The sequence below is a fragment of the Papio anubis genome, chromosome 18, assembly GCF_008728515.1.
Source record: "Papio anubis isolate 15944 chromosome 18, Panubis1.0, whole genome shotgun sequence".
Lineage (NCBI taxonomy): Eukaryota > Metazoa > Chordata > Mammalia > Primates > Cercopithecidae > Papio > Papio anubis.
In genome coordinates this window covers 62,496,508-62,523,403 of record NC_044993.1, presented here as the reverse complement: position 1 = coordinate 62,523,403, position 26,896 = coordinate 62,496,508, and the positions used below count along the sequence as shown (strand labels likewise).

The following is a 26,896-nucleotide window of genomic DNA, read 5'->3' as shown; positions in this document are numbered from 1 at the left end:
GGTGAACTCCTATTCATACCTCAAAACCCCTTCAATGCCATTTCTGTGAGGCCTAACCTGACTGGCGCAGGTAGGCTAGTTTTCCTACAGGGCCTTGAGACCAAAAGAAAAACTCTTCTCTGTCGTCCTAACCCTGAACAAGCATAATTTCCTTCCCTCCTCTTCAGTTTGGGGAGGGAATCTGATCTCGCTGGGCCGCTATTACTAGTAGCCAGGGTGTCTGTACCCTGAAGGGCACATGCTGGCGGGTGGCCTTCTCTCCCTGCACCATCACCTTTGTCTTCGGGAGTCCTAGGAAGAGCTGTGTGTGATCTGGCTCGTTTCAGAGCTGGGGAAGATAGACCACTTGCAACCACCACCCTGGCACAAGCCCTGCATGGGATGGTGCCCTGTTGGCCGCCATCCCTTGTTCACACAACTCGGGGGTCTCACAAGGAGAAGTGACAAGGACAAGACAGGGTTTACGACGTGGCTGAGCCTCCAACCCAATACCAGAACTTCATAACACTTTGTCCCACGTCACTGATCCTCGGTTCCCCATCGCCAACTTCTCCATTTCCTAGAATGGCACTTCCATCCCACCAGACGCTTGGGCCAAAACCTCAGAGCCATTTATTTCCTTTCTTTCACTCCCTCCCCACCGCCAATCCATCAGCAAATCTGGCATCTCCAGGATCTGGACACTTGCTGGCACCTCCATTGCCACCACCCTGGACCAGGCCGCCATGCCCTCTGGTTGGGTGAAAGGTGGGAGCCAGCTAGCCAACCGTACCTCGCTCTCCTGTCTTGGCACCCTCGGCTACACGGAGGCCTCCTCGTGGTTCCTAAGATTATCACCGCTCTTGACTCTACCCTGGTGCCACCCAGCCCTGCCTCAGAGGGGACTGCGCTGCCCTTGGATGAGCCCAATCAAGCCCGGACCTTCCCCACTTTCACGCATCAGCCAGTGCAGGGAGACAGTCCATCCGCCAGGCTCCCTCAGCCCTGCAGATGACACTAATGAGTTTTCTCCCAAACCTGTTCTTGCTTCTGCACCAAACGCATGCAGAGAAGCAACTTCATTACAGTCGGTAGTTGGGATCAAACCGACTTATGTCCTAGTTTTCACTTTTTTTTTTGGCAAAAGCTGAATGTCTGCCTATTTCCTAAGTCCTGTTCGACTTGCTTTCCTATTTTATATTTCTCTCCCCTTCAGCTGCTAAGCAGGGATATGGGAAATCTAGATTTTCTTTTTTTAGGTCTAATTTTTCTGCGTCACTTAGGAACTAACTCTGATAGTTGTAGGCACTGGGAGGGCCCAACTTCACCCATGTGTGAGCTGCTATCTGCCCACAGGCCTCAGATTTTATCCACCTCTGCACCAGAAAAAGGTCTCAGTGGCAGGGGATCAGGCATGTGCTGGGGGCCGAGCACTGCTCACCCGGAGGTAGGTGGTAGCTGGGGTGTAGACCTGGATCTTGCCTTCCCTGTTGGGGCCCTGACTCCTGCAGGCCACGCTGACCACCAGGTCCTTCAGGGTCCAGGCCTTGCCCAGTGTTAGCTCCAGGACAGCCTGGAACACAGCTCGGTGTGGCCAGTATAGCCGGTGAGTTGCAGAGACCATCAGCCATGGACTATCCAGGTTCAAGGCTCCTGCAAGGGAAAAAGGAGAATCTGGTACGCAGGGGAGAGGAAGCTTCTAGCAGGGAGCAAGAGTCTCATCATAGCCACAATGGACAAATCTCAAAAGTGGGAATAACTAGGCATGAGGGAACTTTCTAGGACATTGGTGATGTTGTGACTTATGACAGGTGTTTGGATCACCCAGGTGTATACGCCTGTCAAAACTCATCCAATCATACTGTAATTTATGCATTTCACTCTGCTTAATGAACACATACTGAAACGTTTAGGGGTGAAATGTATCAATGTCTACAACTTACTTTGAATTGCACAGAAAGAATAAGAGGGCTGGATATGTGGATAGAGAGGTGATGAGGCAAGTGGGGTCAACTGTCAATAGCAGAACCTAGTATGAGAGGACGCTGGTGATCACCGTACCATTCACCCAACTCTCCTGAATGTTTGCAGTTTTTTCATAATAAAACGTTGGAAGGTCGGGCGCAGTGGCTCATGCCTGTAATCCCAGCACTTTGGGAGGCCAAGGTGGGAGGATCACTTGAGTCTAGGAGTTTGAGCAACAAAGTGAGACCCCACCTCTACAAAAAATACAAAAATTAGCCAGGCACGGTAGTGCTCACCTATATCCCAGCTACTTGGGAGGCTGAGGTGGAGGTTGCAGTGGCTGTGATGGTGCCAGTGCACTCCAGCCTGGGCAATAGAGGGAGATCGTGTTTCAAAAAAAAAAAAAGAACAAAAAAAGAACACAGGTAGAAATGCTGAGGGCTGTGAAGAAAAACAATACAGAAGGAATTTGATAAAAACTGGGTAGGTCAGCAAAAGCTTCTAGGAGGACGTTACCATTTACCTGATACCTAAATGAAAGACAAGGGGGAGTTAATCAAAGGGGCAGGCAACCCACCCCTGCTGGAGACAGGAGATTTACTGTCTGGGGAAACTGAGGCAGACAGGCTCAGATGCAGGGACAAAGACACAGTAAGGGGAGGGAGGAGCTGCTCAGTTGAGAACAGGGAGATGCTGAAGAGTGGGCAGCCTAGTCCCTGCCCAGTTGCTCCCTTCTCATGGGAAACGGGAAGATGGCACCACAGAAGAACAGAAGGAAGGCATGGATCCCTGGAGAGCCAGGTCCCCACCCAATTGCTTGATTGACAGGGAAGCCTACCAGTCCGCACGTGCGCCCACCTATATATAGCGCCTCCTTCCAAACAAGTATTGAGTCTCCAATTTGTTTTCTATTTCATTCATGTTGTTTCATAGTGATAAAGATCTTATTTCACTTTATAGATCACAGTTGCGACCTGGCAAGCTTGGGCCCTCCAGAACATATCTCTGGTTGCTTAGTTTTTGTTGTTGTTGTTGTTTTGCTTTTGAGGTCATGGTCATTCATTTATTTCTCATTACATTGGGCTGGACCAAGGGTCATGTGCCAGTGTATAGATTATGTTATTCTGTTGCTTTCAGACAGAATTGGGGTCCAGGTTCTAATTGTCTCCCAAGTTCAAGACCTGGATCAGAACTAGAAGAGAGCGGCTGCTGCTGCAGGCGGCTAGGGGCTGCTGGAGGAAAGGCAGGAAACAGACTTAGAGCTGACCACACACAGGTTTCATGATCAAGGGCGCCCCTCTGGGTACTACAGGATCCTGCACACAGCCTATGGATTGGGGAGCCCACAGCAGCTTCTCAAAGTGAATGGGGATGGCACAGGCCTGGGTTTGGAACTCCGGAGCTGGAAGGACAACTGCATCTGCCCAGGCAGGACCTGAAAACATTTTGTCCTTCCATCTGTATCCGAAAATCCTGTGTAGAGCATTTCCATGAGGACAGGGCCAGGGCTGGCTCCTGGGTCTCTGGGTGGCCTCATGGGTCATCTGGTAAAAGTTCTGCAAACTTGTCACCATCTGGGGACATTCCTGCCAGTTCTTCTCCATGCCCTTCTGTGTGAGACACTGCGCAACTGCTTTAGGCCATTCATGATTCTTCTTCCTCAACTCTTCAAATTCAGTAGATTTCTAATCTTTTAGAAAACTCTAGATCTCCAGTTACTCCAAAGGTGAATTAACTGGTCTGATGATTTTTCTGGTTTCTCAGTTTCTTTTTCCTTCTTTACTTGCTGAGGGCTTCTAGTCATTTTAACCAGATGTCTCACTTTCTCCACTTTTATTCCTGAGTTTTCTACTGGGATCCTTGTTATGGGCAGTCTTAGGGCCTAATCCTGGGTTGGCAGAGAACTAGCACTCACTCTCCCCTAATGGGATCCAGGAAAGTCAAGAGGCGCCCAAGTGTGGAAATGTGTTCTCTCCTCTCTGTTTCGGCAGGTCTCTTACTCTAAGTTTCATAAAAGGATTTTAAGAAGAATAGATTTTTTTAAACAAACTTTTAAATCTCTGCTCCAGAATATGAGATCCCTAACTTTGCTAAACTGCTGGTTTTAATTAAGTCCTCAGGCAGCTTCTGAGTACACTCAAAACATAATTACCCTGTTTGAAAACAGGGTAACCAATATTTAGCAGCCGACTCAAACATAAACACATATCCAAGGCTGGCTTAGCATTTGGGGGAAAGCCTCCAACAGGAAATACAGAAATAAAAAGAAAAAAGAAACTCGGGGGAAACAGATAAAAATCCCCGAAATTCTGTAACTTATACTCTAAGAGAAAACAATTGCATTCATGGAACAGGACGATGTTAGAAAGGAACAAAAAAACAGAGCTCTTGAAAATATAAGATAATCCAAAATAAAAATGCCAGAAGGGCTGGCATATGAAGTTGAGGAAATCGGCATTTAAACAGAACAAAAGGACAAAGAAATAGAATAAAAGAGAAACAAGGAGGCCGGGTACAGTGGCCCACACCTCTAATCCCAGCACTTTGGGAGTCAGAGGCAGGAGGATCACTTGAGCACAGGAGTTTGAGACCTGCCTGGACAAAATAGTGAGACCCCAATTCTCCAAAAAAACAAAAAGAAAAAAGACAAAAATAAAAACTAGTTTGAAAAGAGAAACAGAGAAAACATTAGAAGCTCAGTTTTCTGAGGACCGACACCTAACCAATAGGAATTTCAGAACAAAGAAAGGAAATTCTCAAAAAAACTGTAAGAGAAAATTACCCAGACCAAAATGACACGATTCCAAATTGAAATGCCCTATGCTAAAGACCCAGTACAACAGAGGAACATAGGTCCATACTAAGGTACCTCGTAATGAAATTTACCACTACCAGGACTAAGAGTTCCTAAAAGCTTCTAAGACAGTGAGAAAAGGGTCACATACAAAAGATGCTAAATCAGAAAAAGCATCAGATCTCCCAAATAATTCAAAACAATGGAGCAATTCCTTCAAAATCCCAAGAGAAAATTATTTCCAACCTAAAATTCTCCACTCAAACTCCCCCAGTATTATCAACATTTAGGGTCTCAAAATCTTTGTATTCTGTTATGGATTAAATTGTGTTCCCCCAAAAGATTAACTGAAGTCTTAATCCCCAATACCTCCCAATGTGACCTTAACTGAAAATGAGGTCATTGCAGATATCATTAAGTCAAGATGAGGTCATAATAGAATAGGACAGGCCCTTAACCCAATAGAACTGATGTCTCTATTAGAAAAGAAAAATCTGGACACACACACACACACACACACACACACACAGGGAGAATGCCATGTGACAAAAGAGGCAGACATTAGAGAGGATGCGGTTGTAAGCCAAGGAACACCAAGCTTCAACATCCATCACCAAATGCTTGGAAAAGGCAAGGGAGGGTTCTCCCCAGAGCCTAAGAGGGAACATGGCCCTGGGGGCTCCTTGACTCAAACTTACGGCCTTCAGAACTGTGAAAGAATAAATTTCTGTTTTTGTTTTTTTTTTTTCTTTTTTTTTTGAGACGGAGTCTTGCTCTGTGCCCCAGGCTGGAGTGCAGTGGCGCAATCTCGGCTCACTGCAAGCTCCGCCCCCCCTGGGTTCACACCATTCTCCTGCCTCAGCCTCCCGAGTAGCTGGGACTACAGGTGCCCGCCACCTCGCCCGGCTAATTTTCTTGTATTTTTAGTAGAGACGGGGTTTCACCGTGTTAGCCAGGATGGTCTTGATCTCCTGACCTCGTGATCCGCCCATCTCGGCCTCCCAAAGTGCTGGGATTACAGGCTTGAGCCACCGCGCCTGGCCAAATTTCTGTTGTTTTAAGCTGCCCAGTTTAGTAATTAGTTACAGAAACCCTTGGGAATGAATACACCTCCCATCTATGCTTTCTCTGGAAGCTACTGAAAGATGTACTCCATCAGAACAAAGGAATAAACCAAGAGAGATGACACAGGTTTAAGAAAAAGGGGTTGTGACCCAGAGGAGAAGTGAAAAGAAATCCAGGTTGATGGAAAAGGGAGGCTACAGAACCACAACTGTGCAACTGGTCTACTTTGGAGCAAGACACAGGCTCCAGGAAGAGGGTCCCCAACAAAAATATCAGAACTAATTGAAGTCAATGAACAATCTGATGTGTCTGACCACCTGGAAAAAAGTTTTGCAATGCTGCTGAAATTCTGTAATTATTTATCAAAAATTATAGAAAACTAATCAAATAGAAAAACAAAGGCAATTACAAACTCCAGAAAAAAACAAAAAGTCACCATGATAGTACACCATATATCTAAGCTATATAAGACATTTATAGTTATAATTCTGTAAGCATCAGATGTTAACAAAATGTAATTCTTTTAAGAAAATGGGGAGAAATACGTATTTGAAAGGGGCACCAATCTAAGAGTTAAATTCTTATCCTCTCTAGTAAGAAACCTATGGAGAATGACCAAAGCTGAATATTCAAGAAATAACTGCATGATTATATTATTTTAAAAGATGGAGAATATAAACAGAAAAATTGGCTGAAAGAATTTAGAGTGCTTGCTGTTTTAAGCAAGACTTGGGGTAGGTGCCAGGCACAGCAGCTCACACCTGTAATACCAGCACTATGGGAGGCAGAAGAAGGTAGATCCTTTGAGCTCAGGAGTTCAAGACCAGCCTGGCCAACATAGTGAAACCCCATCTCTACTAAAAATACAAAAATTAGCCAGGTGTAGTAGCACACACCTGTAATACCAGCTACTCGGGAGGGTGAGGCAAGAGAATAGCTTAAGTCTTGAATGCAGAGGTTGCAGTCAGCCAAGATCATGCCACTGCGCTCCAGCCTGGGTGAGAGAGTAAGATTGTCTCAAAAAAAAAACAAACAAAAAAAACCCCACAAGGTAGGCAGGTGTGACACTGAGGATATCTTTCTCTTATAAACTTTAATCAACTTTTAGAAAACGTAGTTCAAGTCTATACAAGAGCAAAGAGCATAATACAATGACCCCCCATGGGACCCATCTTCAACAATGAGCAACTCAAAATCAAATTCACTTTTAAACAAGGTATCACCTTAAATAAAAATAAAAATTGAAAAAAAAAATTCATGGATAAACTATGGTGAATTTTTTTTTTTTTTTTTTTTTTTTTTTGAGATGGAGTTTCACTCTTGTTGCCCAGGCTGGAGTGCAGTGGTGTGATCTCTGCTCACTGCAACCTCTGCCTTCCGGGTCCAAGTGATCCTCCTGCCTCAGCCTCCTGAGTAGCTGGGATTACAGGTGCCTGACACCACGCATGGCTAACTTTTGTATTTTTAGTAGAGATAGGGTTTCACCATGTTGGCCAGGCTGATCTCGAACTCCTGACCTCAAGTAATCTGCCCCCTCTCAGCCTCTCAAAGTACTGGGATTACAGGCATGAGCCACCATACCCAGCCAGTGGATCCATTTTCCATTTTTTAAAAGTGAGAGATGGTGTTTTCCAGACACAAAGATCTATAAATGCAAAGGCCCTGGAGTGTGTCTGGGGAGCAAAAAAAGGCTTCTGAGTCTGCGGGATAATGAGCAACGGGAAGAGTGGGGTGGGACAAGGCTGGAGAAGGAGGCAGGGACCTGACACTTGACTGGCAAAGGTAAGAAGTTAGGATGTAATTATAAGCATGATGGGACTCTTTAAAGATAAGGGTTTTCATGTGTTTGTTTCTAAAATTAAGACAGGTTCCCACTATGTTGCACAGGCTGATCTCAGACTCCTGGCCTCCAGAAGTCCTCCCGCCTCGGCCTCCCACAGTGCTGGGATGACAGGTGTGAGCCACTGTGCCTGGCCCAGTTTGAGTCTTGAGTTAGCCTAGCCTATAAAAGGAAAAGGTGTTCCAGGAAGGAGGCATAGCTTGAGGAAAGGCCTGGAAGTCAGAAATCTGAACTGCTAGCCAAGGAGGCCCCACAGCCAACACTCACCTTCCCACTTCCACAGGGTGGCCCGAGATGTGTCCTTCCACTGCCCGCCTGCCACAAACAGCGGCCGCCCACTGTACTGCACCTTCAGGTGACTGCTTCTCTCCACATAGGGCAAGCGGAGGCTCAAGTGGTGCAGTTGCACACGGCAATCCACCTGCCTCTCAGGCACCTGCAGCACAAACTGGAGAATGCCCACCCCCCCCCAGGATGCCAATGAGATCATGCCATCCCCGGCCTAGAATGTGCCCAGGAAATCGACGCAGCAGTGAGCCAAGATTGCACCACTGCACTCCACACGAGCAATGAGAATGGAACCCAGTCCAAAAAACAGAAAACAAGAAGCTCTGGTAAGGATGTGGAGAAATCTGAATTCTCAAACGCTGATGGTGGGAAGGTAAAATACTGCAGCTACTGTGGAAAACAGTGTGGCAGTTTTTCAAAAAATTAAAGATCGAATTACCATATGACCCCAGCAATGACACTTCCAGGTGTATATACAAAAGAACTGAAAGCAATTGAAACAACTGAAAGCATCAGTTCATAACAGCATTTATTCACAATAGCCAAAAGATGGAAGCAACCCGCATGTCCATCAACAGATGAATGGATAAATAAAATGCTGTCTATACAGACAATGGAGTATTCAGCCTTAAAAAGGAAGGAAATTTGACACATGCTATGATATGGATGAACCTTGAGGACATGCTAAGTAAGCCAGCCAAAAAAAGGGCAGGTAAGGCGTGCTGACTCACACCTGTAATCCCAGCACTTTGGGAGGCTGACGTGGGTGGATCACCTGAGGTCAGGAGTTCAAGACCAGCCTGGCTAACATGGTAAAACTGCGTCTCTACTGAAAATACAAAAAATTAGCTGGGGCTGGGCGTGGTCGCTCACGCCTGTAATCCCAGCATTTTGCGAGGCCGAGGCAGGCGGATCACCTGAGGTCAGGAGTTCAAGACCAGCCTGGCCAACATGGCAAAGCCCCATCTCTACTAAAAAATACAAAAATTAGCCGGGCGTGGTGGTGGGCGCCTGTAATCCCAGGTACTTAGGAGGCTGAGGCCCAGAGAATTGCTTGAACCCAGCGGCAGAGGTTGTAGTAAGCCAAGGTCATGCCACTGCACTCCAGCCTGGACAACAGGCCGAGACTCTATCTCAAAAAACAAAACAAAACAAAACAAAAAAAAAACTAGCCAGATGTGGTGGGCAGGTGACTGTAATCCCAGCTACTTGGGAGACTGAGGCAAGAGAATCGCTTGAACCTGGGAGGTAGAGGTTGCAGTGAGCCATGATCGCGCCATTGCACTCCAGGATGGGCAATAAGAGGGAAACTCCATCTCAAAAAAAAAAAAAAAAAAGATAAATACTGTATGATTCCACTTCTGTGTGGTAGCTAGAGTAGTCAAAAGTCCAAAAGAGAAAGTAGAATGAAGGTTTCCAGGGACTGGGAGCAGGGGAGAATGGGGAGTCAGCATTTCCTGGTTACAGACTTGCAGTTTTGCAAGTTCTGGACATAAGTAGTGGTGATGGCTGCACAAGAATGTAAATGCATGTAATGCCACTAAACTTCAAAATGGCTAAAATAGTAAATGTGGCTGGCCGTGCTGGCTTATGCCTGTAATCCCAGCACCTTGGGAGGCTGAGGTGGGTGGATCACCTGAGGTCAGGAGTTCGAGACCAGCCTGGCCAACATGGAGAAACCCCATCTCTACTGAAAACACAAAAAAATTAGCCAGACATGGTGGCAGGCGCCTGTAATCCCAGCTACTCGGGAGGCTGAGGCTGGAGAATCACCTGAGTCCAGGAGGCGGAGGTTGCAGTGAGCCAAGATTGTGCCACTGCACTCCAGCCTGGGCCGCAGAACAAGACTCAGTCTTCAAATAAATAATTAAATTAAATAAATAACATAAATAGTACATTTTATATGACATATATTTAACCACAGTTAAAATCAAAGTTAATATTTAAAAGACCATTTGCAGGACTGGATCTGAAAAGGGAAAAAAAATTCCAAACCAATTTTTAAATAAACATACAAGGTTAAATAGTGCTGTTTAAGAACCACCACCTGGGCTGGGCGCAGTGGCTCAAGCCTGTAACCCCAGCACTTTGGGAGGCCGAGACGGGTGGATCACGAGGTCAGGAGATCAAGACCATCCTGGCTAACCCGGTGAAACCCCGTCTCTACTAAAAAATACAAAAAACTAGCCAGGCGAGGTGGAGGGCACCTGTAGTCCCAGCTACTCGGGAGGCTGAAGCAGGAGAATGGTGTGAACCTGGGAGGCGGAGCTTGCAGTGAGCTGAGATCCGGCCACTGCACTCCAGCCTGGGTGACAGAGTGAGACTCCGTCTAAAAAAAAAAAAAAAAGAACCACCACCTATTCAGCTGCTGAGCACACCATCATTCCTAACTCAGCAAAAGAACCCACCCTCAGGGAAAAACTAAACGCGAACCCCTCTTTCCAAAACACATTTTTACAGGTGGAAATCTGTGTTTCCCAAGCCCTCCTGCCAGTCCTTGGCCCTATGAGAAGCGTTTCTCACCCCTGGGGACGTGGCGCTGGAGGTGCAAAACGGAAAGTCACCAAGGCTGAGTTTCAGTTGGCTGCATCCTTGTAGCCAGGGCCAGAGAGCCATGCGGGGGTTCCCCAGCTCCCACCATCCATGCTGGACTCATGGGGCACGGCTCTGCTGCAGTGGCCAGGCTCACCTCCATGAAGTGATTGCTCAGGGCGGGCCCGGAGTCATTCTTGAAGGTCTGGCTGACACGGAGATGCCTCTTGTTGCTGTTCTTGTCCCAGTGCTTCCCATAGCTCACCTCCAGCTGTGAGAGCAGGTGGCCCGAGTCCTCCTCGTGCCAGAGCTGGACCTGGGACACACATGGGTGGTGAACTGCCCATGGAGGCCCTGCCCACTCAGTCCCTGGGCCTCCTCACAGCCACCCACTCCAGAGATATCAGCTTGGTTTTCAGAAGAGACGGTTCTGTAGGAAGCACTATTTTGGTTTGTTTGTTTTTAATTTATTATTTATTTTAGAGACAAGATCTCACTCTCCCACCCAAGCTGGAGTACAGTGGCGCCATCTTGGCTCACTGCAACCTCTGCCTCCTGGGCTAAAGCATTCCTGGATGAATAGATGTAAGACTGAGGCTGAAGTTCCAGCCCCGGATCCATTCCCATATGGCTATGTGATTTTGAGCAAGTCCATCTCTTCGGAGATGAGCTCAAGATACTCAGATCACCACTTGCCTGACTCTGGTGCTCTCTCTGGATGTCGCACCTGGCCTGGGCACCCACCTTGTGGCTGAAGGCTGGGATCTGTGTGCAGTGGAGCTTGTGGCCCAGCTCCAGCCTGTAGGCGCCATTCGAGCTGCTCTCTGCCTGCAGGTTCTGGCTGGTGCTACACTCGTGTGCCGGCTGCTTCGCCTGACCTGTGTGGATTAACCTATAGACCCCTGCCCTCCTCTGCCAGGCAGCCCTCCACCAGGGCTCCAAGAGGAGGAGGGCCTGGCCCACCCTGGCCTCAGCCACAACCCCATGCTCTACTCCACCCGTCACTCCATTAGAACCTGACGATGGGGAGGTCTGAAGACATGGGGGTGAACGTCCCCTTAAAAGATACACTTTTTTTTTTTTTTTTTTTTTAATGGACAGGTACTCAGTCCTACTCAGAACCAACAGAGTGACTAATGGAAAAACCCCGTGGTGACAGCGTATCTTAGCTAACGGAGCCACAGCCCTAGGAAACAGGGCAGGCCCTGTCACCTCCACCTGCCCCGCAGCCAGGCACGCAGCACCTTACCCAGGAGGCTGTACTGGATCCTCAGGTAGTTGGTCCAGAGCCGGTCCCATTGCTGCAGCAGGCCAATGGCACGCAGCCCCACCAGACCTGGCACAAAGAGCTCGGCACCCAGGGTGGCCACCCACCGTCCATCCTCCTCTTTCCTCTCCAGCAGTGCTGCAGGGACAGAGAGCAGGCAGATGAGAGGACCAGCTCCTGGGACCAACATCCCCACCCCCAGGCAAAGAGGGGACTCGGGAATCACCGAGGAGCCTTGGCGTTGGGGGCTCCTTGAAGAGCCAACACATGTGCACCCTGCACAACAGGCCACAGACAGGCCTGATCACAGCTTACTGTAGTCTTGACCTCCCAGGCTCAATCGATCCTCCCACCTCAGCCTCCCGAGTAGCTGGAACAACAGATGTGTGTGCCACCACACTTCGCTAATTTTTGTATTTTTTGTAGAAGCGGTGGTCTCACTATGTTGCCTAGCCTGGTCTTGAACTCCTGGGCTCAAGTAATCCTCTTCGCCTTAGCTTCCCAAAGTGCTGGGATTACAGGCGTGAGACACTGCGCCTGGCCCAAAAATAAACTACAAAAAAACAAAATCCAACAAGACAGAAGAGAAAAGAAATAACAGCGCATGGTGGGTTGTCGGGTCAATTTCACCTTTGGAAGCTTCTGAGACACAGAAGCTCAGCCAGAACACACAGGTGAAACTGAGCCAGCTGTTATGACTCCCAAACGCCCACATCAGAGGGTCGACAGCCACTGCTCCAAGTACCCCCAGCCCCAGCTCCTGTCTTTACCCTGGAATCTTCCGGAACACCCATGAGAGGCACACCCAGGCGCCACCACTCCACCTCCAGCACCAGGGCCAGCACCTGCTCTGTCTTAAATGCCCAGTGTATTTTAGGTCAAAATATTACATGTATTTCTTATCATAGATCAGAATAAAAACACTCCAAAAGCTGCCATTTTAAGGTTTGTGGATGCAGTTGGAGGTTGGGGGAGGTTCTGGGGGCTCACATGGAGCCTGGGTCTGCCCTTAGATGGGATGTTGATATTAAGAGAGGCTGGGGTGATGAGGAGCATAATGAGGCACTTGGGCCACCACACCTTACCCTGGCCACAGAGCAGAGGGCGCAGAAGGGGTCTCATCTCCTACCTGTCATGTGGGCCTGGTCACTCAGTGGATGGCTCAGCCATGCGGAGAAGGCCAGCTTGCTGCCCGCCTGCCGTGTGACGTTCCCGGCAAAGACAATGGGGCTGCCCCCCGTCACCAGTTTCACCTCCAGCTGCGCCTGGAACCACTCGGCCTCACCACCCACGGCTGGCTGCAGGTCACTCCAGCCCTGAAAAGGCTTCAGTGTCACCTGGGAAGACAGGCTTGGCCAGCAGGCCCAGCCCTGACCACACGAGCTGGGACCAGACAGGGCAGGAGACAAGCCAGCTGACAGCCTTCTACACGGATCCTTCCCCATTTTTTTTTTTCCTTGAGACGGAGCCTCACTTTGTGTCCCAGGCTAGAGTGCCGTGGTGGGATCCTGGCTCACTGCAACCTCCACCTCCCGGGTTCAAGTGATTCTCCTGCCTCAGCCTCCCGAGTAGCTGGGATTACAGGCACGAGCCACCACACCCAGCAAATTTTTTAATTTTTAGTAGAGATGGCGTTTCACTATGTTGGTGAGGCTGGTCCCAAGCTCCTGAGCACAAGTGATCCACCCGCCCTGGCCTTCCAAAGTGCTGGGATTACAGGCATGAACCACTGTACCCAGCGCTTCCCCAATTTTTTAAACTCTGGATTTCTCAAAATCAGAAACCTGTGTTACAAATTTAGACATAAATACAAGGGACTCCTCTTCTCTCCTTGACATCCCCCTTTTTCAATCCATCAGGAACTGGAGTCCACTGTCCCTATGGAATGGGTCTAGAATCAACCACTTCTGCCACCTCTGCTGCCTCACCAGCTGGAGCCCCAGTCATCGGCCTGTCTCACTGCAACGTCCTCCTGGCTCTCCCGGCTCCCATCCCACCGCTGGCAACTGATCTCCACATGGCAACCAGACACGTTGAATAATAGCACACTAGCCTTTCTTACGGTACAATCCATACTCCTTGCGAAGGCCAACGAGGCCAGAATTTTCTCTTTTGGTCAGTGGTGCAGACCTGGCCATGGGAAGACACTGGCAGATGGACCATGGGGACAGCTCACTACACACTCCACGGCCCCGCAGAGAAGATTCTCTGGAAAAGCCATGAGCAACTGCAAATAAAATCTTTCACGGCCCTGCCAACCTGCAGTCCCCCAACCCCACACCCCTCTGATGGCCACCAGCTGGTCAGTTTACCCAAAAGACGTCAAAGCAACGCTCGCTATTACCAGACTGCCACTACTTAATGTTCTGTTTCCCTGCTCCCCACAGATGTGTACAAACGTGTGTGGATGTGTGTACAGATGTATCTACATGGATGTGTGTGTATACAGGGATGTGTATAGATGTGTATGTATACAGACATGTGGGTGCACCCAGGTGTACCTACGAATGTGTTTGTACATGGATGCGTCTGTATGTAGATGTATGTATGGACATGCGTATAAACGTATGAGTACGGATGTGTAAAGAGATATATATATGGATGTATATATATGAAAGTATGCATACAGATATGTCTACATGTGGACTGTGTGAATACGGATGTGTGTACGGACATGTAAACAGATATGTATATATGGATGTGTGTGTAGAAATGCATACAGACGTGTATATATACGGACGTGTATATATGAACGTATATCCAGATGTGTCTACATGTGGATGTTCGTGTGTGAATATGGACGTGTATGGACACACGTGTATGGACACGTATGTGTATGGATGTGTGTAAAGAAGTGTATATATAAATGCATGTATATGAATGTGTACAGCTATGCCCACACGTGGATTGTGTGAATACGGATGTATATGGACATGTGTGTATGGACATGTAAACAGACATGTATATATATGGATGTGTGTACATAAATGTGCAAACAGATACGCCTACATTTGGATGTGTATATGCAATGTCCTCATGACTCTCCCAGCTCCCATCCTGCCACTGGCAACTGATCTCCACGTGGCAACCAGACATGTCGAATGATGGTACACTAGCCTTTCTTATGGTACAATCCATAGCCCTTGCAAAGGCCAGCGAGGCCAGAACTTTCTCTGTTGAATGTGCACACAGATGTATGTACGAATGTGTTTGTACATGGATGTGTCTGCATGTAGACGTGTGTATGGACATGCGTGTGTATGAACGTATGTATGTGTAAAGAAGTGGATATATGGATGTGTGTATATGAATGTATGCACACAGATGTCTACACGTCGATTGTGTGAATACAAATGTGTGAATACGTTGGATGTACATATGGACGTATGTGAATATGGATGTGTGTATGGACTGTATAGACATGTGTACAGATATGTATATGGATGTGTGTATATATGAATGTATATACAGATGTGTCTACATATGCATGTTCATGTGTGTAAATATGGGCATGTGTATGGACATGTGTATGAACATGCGTATGGGTATGTGACATGTTTATGGATGTACATGCGTGCACACACGACTACAGAGACACACCCTTCTCCTTCTCTTTTTACAGAAACAGATGCTGGCTCTCTACTCTGCTCCCAGCTTTTCCTGCTTGCAGGCACATTCTGGCGATGGCTTTCTCCAGTCTGGACCAGACGCTGTGTGGTGCTCGTCAGAGCTTCCTCAAGGTGCACGTGAACAGGGTGAACACAGAATTTCTCACCCAAAGCAGAACACTTTGCAGTTAAAGAGAACACTACTTGTAAATGTGTCAGGTCAGCAGGCATAACCTGGGGTCTCCAGGCAACCCAGGACCCAACCCCTGCACACTAGCGGGAGGGGGCACAGAACAGAACACTCTTCCCTAAACCAATCTTAAATCCCATAAGCTTTGAGAAAAGTTGAACCCAAGCTCTGGCACTTTGTATTCATGAGCTCATCTGCCTCAGTTTCTTCATCTTGTATGGGGTTACAGAGAGGACTTGAAGGAGGGACCTCATGTCTGCTGAAACAGGCTCCAGAAAGTTCCGGAGTTCTGGAGCTCCAGCTATTACTGTACTTGTGATGAGTCTGGGGCAGGTGGAACTAGAATTTCTCCAAACATTTCCAGGCTGCAGACAGCTCTATAGGGACCAGCAGGAAGGTCTGCGGGGACGTAGAGGCAACTTGTGCTTGTACATTTGACAAACAACTAGAAGTTCGAGGGCCCCTGATAATTCTGGAAATGAGGCATAAGTCTCAGCCACTAGGCAGGTGAGGCTTTAGGAGGACAGCTCTCCCCTGACATAGATCTTCCCCCAACCCAGGCTGACGGCACAGCTGGAAGTAGGGAATGTATTTTTGCAGCAAGAGATCCAGCTCCAGCTTCAGATGCTCCACTCCAGGCCTCTCTGAGAAGACACTGGGAACTGAGGCAGAATCAGGAGATCCACTGCCAGAGTTATCCAGCAATCATGCCTGTTGGGATCACAAGTCTAAAACTGCTATTTGTACCCTGGCTCTAGTGCAGTGTCACGATCTTGACTTACTGGAACCTCCACCTCCCAGATTCAAGCAATTCTCCTGCCTCAGCCTCCGGAGAAGCTGACACTACAGGTGTGCGCCACCATGTCCAGCTAATTTTTGTATTTTAAGTACAGACAGGGTTTCACCATCTTGGCCAGGCTGGTCCCAAATTCCTGACCTCCAGTGATCCTCACACCTCAGGCTCCCAACATTTGTACACTTTTTGAAGTCACAGATCTGCTTGAAAAGGGGATGGAAGTTTTAAATCTTCTCCACAGGATGGAGGGTAGACACAAAACTTCAACAGAATGACAGGGGCTTCAAGTGACTCACTAAGTTTCGACCAGGTACCCTTGGGTAAGAACCCTAGAAAAGCACCTACTAAGATGAAAACAAGCCTAGACAGCATAGTAAGACCTCATCTTCACACACACACAAAAAGAAATAAAGAAAGAAAGAAAAATAGAACGGCATGGTGGCACAGGCCGTAGTCCCAGCTACTTGGGAGACTGAGGCAGGAGGATCGCTTGAGCCCAGGGATTTGAGGCTGCAGTGATCTAGGATCATGCCACTGCACAGAAGAAGATGTTATAAAAGAAGAGAAGGCGGGGAGGTGGGCAGAGAGGGAAAAGAGAGACAGGCAAAGAGGGAGAAGACATGGGGGAAAGTGTGGGAAAGAGGTGGGAAGAGAGAGGGAAGAGAGAGGGAAGAGAGAGGGAAGAGAGAGGGAGAGAAAGGAAAGGAAGAAAGGAAGAAAAGAGAAAAAACATATAAACCTTGTGGACAGGGAATTCCATTGTTAAGAATTTACTCTGCAGAGAAAATGGTGTTCACGGCAGAATATTTGTAAGAGCGGAAACCTGGCAAAAACTCAAGAGCCCTTCATTATTAAACTAGCTGAATAAATTCCATTCCACGGACTATTACACAGTCATTCATGCTACACAGGAGGCACTTATTTTCTTTAAAGTGGATATATTAACTCCATGTGCTGATTGTGTGCATAGACCATCTCAGAAACGAATCACCAATAAAACCCTAACAGTGGTTGGCTTTCAGGAGGGGTGGGAGAGAAGTTTTAAGGCTACACCAGCACCAACCAATAGAACTTTCTGTAATGAGGGCAATGTCTCAGGGCTGCATGAAGCTTTAGAGCACCTGAAATGTGGCCCATGCAGCCAAAGAACCAAATCTTTAATTTTCTTTAATTTTAATTCATTTAGTTTTGTTGTTTTTTTTTTTTTTGAGATAGTCTCGCTCTGTTGCCCAGGCTGCAGTAAACTGGCATGATCTTGGTTCACTGCAACCTCCGTGTCCCCACCCCCATAGGTTCAAGCAATTCTCCTGCCTCAGCTTCCCAAGTAGCTGGGATTACAGGAGCCCGCCACCACACCTGGCTACTTTTTGTAATTTTGGTAGAGATGGGGTTTCGCCAAGTTGGTCAGGCTGGTCTTGAACTTCTGACCTCAAGTGAGCCACCTCCCTCGGCCTCCCAAAGTGCTGGGATTATAGGCATGAGTCACCGCACCCCGCCTCACTTAGATTTCAATAAACATGTGTGCCACTGGCTACCATACGGAAGAGTCAGTTCTATACCCTTTCATAGCTTTTGAACTTTGAATCATTTAAATGCATTGCCTATTTAATTGTAGAATGTAATAGTATTTAGATTGAATTAATCTAAATGAAATCTACAATAGAATTTAAATTGTATCAGCGCATGCTGGTCTAAAAAGATTGCCACGGTGTATGTACATATATGTGTATTACGTGTGTCTGTATATATACATATATATATATACAAGCGTGCGCGCACACACACATATATATATATTTTTTTTGAGACAGAGTCTCGCTCTGCCACCCAGACTGGAATGCAGTAGTACAAAATCATCTCACTGCAATCTCTGCCTCCTGGGTTCAAGTGATTCTCCTGCCTCACCCTCCTGAGTGGCTGGGATTACAGGCGCCTGCCACTACCCCCGGCTAATTTTTTATATTTTCAATAGAGATGGGGTTTCACCATGTTGGCCAGGCTGGTCTCCAACTCCTGGCCTCAAGTGATCCATCCACCTTGGCCTCCCCAAGTGTTGGGATTACAGGCATGAGCCATGGCGCCCAGCTGCCAAGGTATATTTTTGAGTTAAAAAAAAAAAAAAGTCCTTACAAGTTAAAAGAAAAAAACTGGGAAACTGGGAGTGGAGGCTCATGCCTGTAATCCCAGCATTTTGGGAGGCCAAGGTGGGCAGACTGTGTGAGCCCAAGAGTTTGAGACCAGCCTGGGCAATGTAGTGAGACCCCATTTTTACACAAATATAAAAAAAATAGCCAAGCATGGGGGCACATGCCTGTAGTCCCAGCTACTCGGGAGGCTGAGGTGGGAGGATCGCTGGAGCCCAGGAGGTCAAGGCTGCAGTGAGCCATGTTTGCACCTCTGCACTCCAGCCTGAGCGACAGAGCAAGACCCCGCCTCAAAAAAAGAAAATAAAAATGAAAAAACAAAACCTAAGCATGAAAATTGGGTTTTCATGCTATTGTACGATGTGTGCCTCCCTCAAAACTTGTTACATCATCACATCACCCACCTGATATGAAAAAGAAAAAATAAACCCCAGAAACCCAAACTAAAACTATGTGCAAATCTATAGTGTTACGGGTTGCACTGTGTCTCCCTGCAAGATGCTGAAGCCCTAAGCCGCAGTATCTGTGAATGTGACCTCATTTGGAAATAGGGTCTTCACACATGATTAAGCTAAGCTGAGGTGATGAAGGTGAACCCTAATCCCGTGTGCCTGATGTCCCTGTAAAAAGGGGATGTGTGGACATCAGACACCTACAAGGGAAGATTATGTGAAGACGGAGACAGAAGAGCACCTCTAAGCCAAGGAGCTCTGGAGGTTTGTAGAATCCAGGAGCGAGACCTGGGACAGATCCTCCCTGACAGCCTTCACAGTGGGGGAAAAAACAGAAAAACCTCGATTTCAGACTCCTGGCCTCCAGAACTGTGAGAATAAATCCCTGTAGCTGAAGCCACACAGTTAGGGTACTTTGTTAAGGCAGCTCTGGGAAATGAATACAGATTTCTCGGCACGTGCATCAATACTTCTGCAGGAAATTTCGGACGCGGCATGCTTTAACTTACAATTTATACCTTTCTCTATTCTGAATTCTTTTTTTGAGAGACAGGGTCTTACTTTGTCGCCCAGGCTGGAGTGTAGTGGCGCAAGCATGGCTCACTGCAGCCTCAACCTTCTGGGCTCCAGCGGTCCTCTTGCCTCAGCCTCCTGAGTAGTTGAGACTACAGGCACACGCCACTGTGCCTGGGTAACTTTTTAAAATGTTTTGTAGAGACCGGATCTTGCTAAGTTGCCCAGGTTTATCTCAAACTCCTAGCCTCAAGTGATCCTCCCACCTTAGCCTCCTAACTTTCTGTAATTACAGGTATAAGCCATTGTACCTGGCTTATTTATTTATTTATTTTGAGACAGAGTCTCACACTGTCTCCCAGGCTGGAATGCAGTGGCATGATCTCAGCTCACTGAAACCTCCGCCTCCTGGGTTCAAGTGATTCTTTTGCCTCAGTCTCCCAAGTAGCTCGGATTACAGGCACCCACCACCACACCCGGCTAATTTTTGTATTTTTATCAGAGGCGGGGTTTCACCATTTGGCCAGGCTGGTCTCGAACTCCTGACTTCAGGTGATCCACCCGCTTTGACCTCCCAAAATGCTGGAATTACAGGCGTGAGCCACTGCATCCCGCCTGAATTCTTAAAAGCATGTTTTTGTGTTATTAATATCCATTTTTAACATCAATGACGGTGGAATTTGAGCCCATTTTTTTCTTCTTTATACATTTCTGGGTAACAGAACTAACACTTGTTAACCAGCAGGTAGAAAGGGAAGATCCCAGAGGTGCTGGCAATAGTTAACAGGGCTCTGGGACCCGGGCAGGAAATCCCTGGGGAGGTGGCAGGTGCCGACACAGGTGGGCCGAGGGTGTGGAGCAAACCTTGATGTAGTAGACATCCCTGTCATCCAGTATCAACTCCAAGTGACCCACGTGGGCACTCCCAAGAGCCTCCATCTTTCCTGGGGGTACAAAACGAGAGTTTAGAGACAAGCGTTCAACATCTAGATCTGGCCCCTCCATTCCCCTGGGAGGACCGCCTGCCCATTTTTAAATCTCTGAGCCTAAGATGCAGCACCTGTAAAATGGGGCTGGATTTCAGGAGGTCACAGACAAACCTATGAGCCAGCTCACTGTAGGGGCCCAGCCCTGGATGTGGCACCGAGTCAGGGGCGCAGGGAGCAGGGAGGGATGTTGACATTACCGTCCAGCTCGATTTTCTTCTTGGGATGGAGAAGCTTGAGCCGGAACTTGCTCTGGGGCAAGCTGTAGCTGACGTCCACCCCGACATCCCTTGGCACTTCTGACCCCGGTGTGCCCATGAAGATGTGGGCTGTGGCTTCTTGAGGGAACCAGCTGTCCTTCTGGAAACAGCAGAGTCCTCAAGACTGAGAGCCTCCACCTCCACCCTTCAGACCCTAGCACAGTTGTCCTCATAATTCCCCAATGAGGAGTTTCTCGGGCTTCAAAATCGCCTGCAGAAGTGTAAAGCTCTGCAGCACAGCCCAGGTCCACGCCCACAGGGTCGCAATTTATCCAGCAAATGGCCAGGGAGCAGCAGCTGCAGGGCATACCCCCGGTATCCTGTACAAACCCCTCCCATCCTTTTTTGTTTTGAGACCCAGTCCCACCCTGTTGCCCAGGCTGGAGTGCCGGGGCATGATCTTGGCTCACTGCAACCTCCGCCTCCCAAGTTCAAGTGATTTTCCTGCCTCAGTCTCCTGCGCAACTGGGATTACAGGTATGCGCCAACAAGCCTGGTTAATTTTTGTTTTGTTATTTTTAGTAGAGACAGGGTTTTCCCCATGTTGGCCAGGCTGGTCTTGAACTCCTGACCTCAACTGATCCACCTGCTTTGGCCTTCCAAAGTGCTGGGATTACAGGCGTGAGCCACTGCACCCGGCCTCTCCCATCCTTTTAACCAGCTTTGTGTTCTTGTCCCCCAGCTTCTGCAAGCTCTGCACTTCCTGGCTGTCACCTGAGGGCTCCAGAACATTGCCCTCCAGCACTCCAGCCAAAACTCCCAGCACCCTAGCCCAGAGGGGAACACACTCTGCAAGTACCTCGTGCTCTGGGGCTCCCCGTGGGGCCAGGCTGAGGCTGCAACTTCACCTGAAATTGCACCCCTCTCAGCATCTTCCCCCGGCCTGTCCTAATTTCTCCGCTCTTACTGGGTCCCCCAGAGCCTTTTCTTAATAAATCACTTGTACCCGAGTCCAAGGCTTGGGTCTCTTTGCGGGAAAGTGCAGCCTCAGCCACAAGCCCCGTTCTGAAATGCCACAGCAGCGTACATCTGTTCAACACCAACAGAGACGCGCTGCTGAGTGGAAGATGACTGAACATGAGACATGCAGAGTCCCCGACCGCACGGAGCCTGCATCCTAGAGAGGCACAGGGCCACCAGACGCAAGAATGGTAAGACAGCAACCTCCGGTGAGTGTGCTGGCCAAGTCAATGGTTTAGGGGCCCTGACTGGGGCACTGGTCTAGACAGGGGGGCCTGGGAAGGCAGCCTCTGAGGGGTCCCATTGAAGGACACTTGAAAGGAGCAAGGGACGCAGTTAGGTGGCTGTGCCAGGCAAGAGTGTTCCTGGCAGGGGAAACAGCCAGTGCAGAGGCCCTGGGGCAGGCATGCGCATGGCCTTGAAAAGGGGGCCAGTGTGTCTTCAGGGCAGTGAGTCTGGAGGAGAGTCAGGGAAGGAGGCCAGCAGGGGCGGGACTGCCAAGGGCCTGTGGGTCACGGCGTCTGGCTCTTACTCTAAGGGTAACAGGAGCTACAGCGGGGTGGTTCATGCAGAGGAGGGACACGATCCAGCTAGGATTTCAGAGGGCCCATCTGGCTGCTGGTTAAGATGGTAAGGAGACCAGAGCAGGAGCTGGGGGGTCAGACAGGAGGCCGCTGAGTGCCTCCTCTGGACCAGATGCTGATGACACAGGGGTAAGTAAAACAAACCCTGAATCTGCTGCCAGGAACTGAGCCACCAGCAGGGAAGACAGACATTAACTAGCTAGCTTCACTGAGAAACAGAAGTGATCAAAAGGGAAGAAACGTGGATGTCTTAAGACAAGTCACAGAAGAATATGATGTGCTCTGGGGTAACCAAGGCAGGCTTCCCTGAGGAAGTGACCCCTGAAATGAGATCTGAAGACTGATTCAGAGTTAATGTGTCATACAGCCCCAGACAGAGAATCAGTATGTGCAAGGGTCCAGAAGAAACCTATAGCAAGAGCAGCACAGCCCAACAGCGCCACAGAGGAGCCCCACATCCTTTTGGGTGAGCCAGTGCTGACCTAAGGAGACCCACCACATGGCTGTTCCCTAGGGCCCACCTGGGGCTGCAGGGTATACGCAGCTTCCAGCAGATACTGTCGGAGCCCCGGGTCCCGCTTCTGCAGCATCACGGCCGCAAACACAGGCAATGAGAGCACGTAGGGCTGGCCAGGCACCGGCCAGGTCACTTCAGTGCACAGCCGCCAGCCCCAGGTGTAGGACACTGCAGAGAGAGGTAAGCAGGCAGCACTGGTCAGTGGAGACCCAGAGGGCTCTGGGCATGGGTGCCTACCGCTGCCACATCAGCGAAGAAAGCACTTCTCTGATTTCTTCTGAAGAAAGGCACCATGTAGACAGGAATCCTGTGAGGCAGTGGTATGTAGACCAGGGTTTCTCCACCTCAGCACTACTGACATTTGGGGTCAGATCATCTTATCTGGGGGGCTGTCTTGTGCATTATAGGATGTTTTGCTGCATCGTGGGTCCCTATCCGCTAGATGCCAGTTACCCTTACCAACAATCAAATATTTCTGCACATATTACCAAATGTCTCCTGTAGGGTCAAAACTGCCCCAGCTGAGAACCCCTGGTAGACTTTTTTTCCCACACAGAGTCTCGCTCTGTCACCCAGGCTGGAGTGCAGTGGCACAATCTCAGCTCACTGCAACCTCTGCCTCCCAGGTTCAAGTGATTCTCCTGCCTCAGCCTTCTGAATAGCTACGTCCTAGAGAGGAGGCACAGGACGACCTAAGACGGCAGCCGCCAGTGAGTGTGCTGGCAAAGTCAATGGTTAGGGGCCCTGACAGGGGTGCTGGTCTGGACAGGGGGTCCCGGGAAGGCAGCCTCTGAGGGGTCCCATTGAAGGACACTTGAAAGGAGCAAGGGAGGGAGTTAGGTGGATGTCCTGGGGAAGAGTATTACTGGCAAGGGAAACACCCAGTGCAATGCCCTGGGGCAGGCATTAGTGTGGCCTTGAAAAAGGGGCAGTGTGTCTTCAGGGCAGCGAGTCTGGAGGACAGTCAGGGAGGGAGGCCAGCAGGGGCGGGACTGCCAAGGGATGATTACAGGCATGAGCCACCATGCCTGGCTAGTTTTTGTATTTTTAGTAAAGATGGGATTTCACCATGTTGGCCAGGCTGGTCTTGAACTCCTGACTTCAGGTGATCTGCCTGCCTTGGCCTCCCAAAACGCTGGGATTACAGGCATGAGGTACCGTGCCTGGCTCCTGGTATACTTTTTAAAAAGAGTGTCAGGCAATACTGTGTAGAACACAGGCTCTGGAGCAAGAATGCCTTGTTCAAATTCTAGGCTCAGCCACTTCCCAGTTGTGTGACCTTGGACAAATTACTTAACCTCTCTGGGTCTCAAAGTTTCTTTCCCATTATTACTATTGCTATTACTCCCTTGACTGACTGTAAGGGCGTCAGTGTTTCTCATCTTGTACTGCTAATGATAATAGTTCCTGTCTCATGGCATAGCTGTGAGGACTAACAGGTCAGTAAGTGTTGAGAACAGCACCGGGCCTACACTAATGTCTTTTGTAGTAACTCTTAACCCAATTATAAAAATGTACTTGTTGGCTGGATGTGGTCACTGATGCCTGTAATCCCAGCACTTTGGGAGGCCAAGGTGGGCAGATCACCTGAGGTCAAGAGTTCGAGACCAGCCTGGCCAACACAGTGACACCCCATCTCTACTAAAAATAAAAAAAATTAGCTGGTCATGGTGGCAGGCACCTGTAATCTCAACTACTCAGGAGAATCACTTGAACCCAGAAAGCAGAGGTTACAGAGAGCCAAGATTGCGCCACTGCACTCCTGTCTGAGCAACAGAGCAACACACTGTCTCAAAAAAAAAAAAAACAAAAAAATGTACTTGTTGCAGAAAGTTAGAAAAATTGAAAGATTTTAAAAATTTTTTCTGTATATGTTCTGTATTGTAAATGAGTTTATTTACAATTTTAAATACAAGTTAAATGCAAAAAAGGAAAATTATCATGAAGCAAAATTTGTATCACTTCATTAAAAAGAGCCCTCCCCAACCTTACTAATATATATGTATACACATATATAGACACATATATATGTATATACATATATATACACACATACATATATATGTGTGTATATATATTGCAAGATGTGCTATTATTTGGCACATTTATTTCCTGTCTTTTTACCCAGTTGAGATCATATTCAGTGTTGCTGCCTCACACTTGGTATTATTATTAAAGAAGTTTCTCACTAAAACAGCTCACTCATAATGGAATTTAAAAGTTTGGGAGACCAAAGCAGGCGGATCACCTGAGGTCAGGAGTTTGAGACCAGCCTGGCCAATGTGGTGAAATCCCGTCTCTACTAAAAATACAAAAATTAGCCAGGCGTGGTGACATGCACCTGTAATCCCAGCTACTTGGGAGGCTGAGGCAGGAGAATCACTTGAACCTGGGAGGCAGGGGTTGCAGTGAGCTGAGATTACGTCATTGCACTCCAGCCTGGGTGACAAGAGTGAAACTCCGTCTTGAAAAAAAAAAAAAAAGTTATGCAGTATGTCAATCACTTACCAACCCAGGAGCCAGCAAACGTTCTTGGTAAAGGGCCAGATTGTTTAGTCAGTTACCTAGCTAGCTAGCTAGAGACAGAATCCTCCTTGGGCACCCTGGCTTGAGTGCAGTGGCATGAACACAGCTCACTGTGGCCTCGACCTCCTGGGCTCAAGTGATCTTCCTGTCATCCTTCCAAGTAGCTGGGACTACTGGTGCATGCCACCATGCCTGGCTACTTTGTTAATTTTTGTGGAGACAAGGCCTCACTATGTTACCCAGGCTAGTCTTGAACTCCTGGACTCAAGGAATCCTCTCACCTCGGCCTCCCAAAATGCAGGGATTACAGGCGCGAGCTAGCTATCCGCCGGCCAGATAGTCAACATTTTATGCTTTGGGGTCATACGGTCTAGCTTGCAAGTACTCAGTTTTGCTGTTGTGGGACAAAGCTATAGGTTATATGCAAATGAAGGGGGTGTGGCTGTGTTCCCATACAACTTTCTTTCTGGACACTGAAATTTCAATTTCATGAAGTTTTCATGATACAAGATATTCTTCTTTTGACTCTTTTTAACCTCTTAATGTAACAACCTACGCTTAGCTCACTGGCCCTTATAATTACCCATTTTGCCTACTCTGGAATATTTGAGTTGCTTCCTATTTTTTGTTCTAAATAATGATGCAACAAACATCTCTGTGCACAGAGCATTTTTAAGTGATTTTGCTTTGCTTTTATAGGGTAGAGTTCTAGAAGCATTATCATTGACAGAAGTGGTTGGTAAAGGAAAAGAAAGCCAGATGCAAGTGGCTCATGCCTGTAATCCCGGTACTTTGAGAAGCAGATGCAGGTGGATCACTTGAGCCCAGGAGTTTGAGACCAGCCTGGATAACATGGTAAAACCCTGTCTCTACAAAATACGGGAAAAAAAAAAAAAAAAAAAAAAATTAGCTGGGCAGGGTGGTAAGTGCCTGTAGTCCCAGCTACTCAGGAGGCTGAGGTGGGAGGATCACTTGAGCCTGGGGAGATGGAGGCTTCTGTGAGCCATGATAGCACCACTGCACTCCAGTCTGGGCGACAGAGACCCTGTCTCAATAATAATAATAAAAGTACAATCTTGGGATCCCAATTCGCTATGCCAAAGGAAAATATTAAGCTGGAAGCGGAGTCATGCAAAAAGCTGCCTTCTCTTTTGTTCCCAAGCAGGTAGCTACAGATAAAAGGTTAAATATTTGCGCAGCTATTCTATGTTCACCTTATTTTATGTAAGGCGTTGATTTATTGAGCAAGGATGAATATGTAAGTGACTATTCCCCTCCCTGTTCCTTTCCTCTTGCAGCCTGTGGATTCAGTCATGTGACCATACCCTCCCTCTTTCCCCTCCAGCCTTCTTTTCTCCTTTAAACAAAGGGAGGGAGAGTATTAGGACAAATACTAATGCACGCGGGGCTTAAAACCTTGATGACGATGGGTGCAGCAAACCACCATGACACATGTATACCTATGTAACAAACCTGCGCATTGTGCATATGTATCCCAGAACTTAAAGTAAAGACAAAACAAAAAAAAGCAAAAACAAAACAAACAAAAAAAAAACCTTGAAGCTTTCAGAATCATCTCTGGAAAAAGGCAAAGACCACAGATTGTTCTGTGGATTTGTGTTCCTTTATT

The 26,896-nt window shown here is 48.0% G+C and overlaps 1 protein-coding gene and 1 pseudogene across 7 annotated transcripts in view; one reads left to right on the top strand and one right to left on the bottom strand.

The window, feature by feature from the left end:
• Window positions 1–26,896, bottom strand: part of LOC101011777 — a 154,612-nt gene that overhangs the window by 73,683 nt on the left and 54,033 nt on the right. For all 7 annotated transcript variants that reach the window (XR_004179846.1, XM_031658476.1, XM_031658471.1 and 4 more), the window contains 9 exons: window positions 22,745–22,908; window positions 20,620–20,779; window positions 20,298–20,377; window positions 12,860–13,046; window positions 11,713–11,868; window positions 11,208–11,341; window positions 10,621–10,779; window positions 7,911–8,091; window positions 1,421–1,632 (listed from right to left, as the gene is read on the bottom strand). Coding sequence is in view for 6 of the 7 variants with exons in the window: in XM_031658476.1 (XP_031514336.1) it covers window positions 1,421–1,632; window positions 7,911–8,091; window positions 10,621–10,779; window positions 11,208–11,341; window positions 11,713–11,868; window positions 12,860–13,046; window positions 20,298–20,377; window positions 20,620–20,779; window positions 22,745–22,908 (1,433 nt within the window). In the remaining variant the exon portion in view is untranslated. The remainder of the gene's footprint in view (window positions 1–1,420; window positions 1,633–7,910; window positions 8,092–10,620; window positions 10,780–11,207; window positions 11,342–11,712; window positions 11,869–12,859; window positions 13,047–20,297; window positions 20,378–20,619; window positions 20,780–22,744; window positions 22,909–26,896) is intronic.
• Window positions 18,790–18,878, top strand: LOC116271392 (annotated as a pseudogene).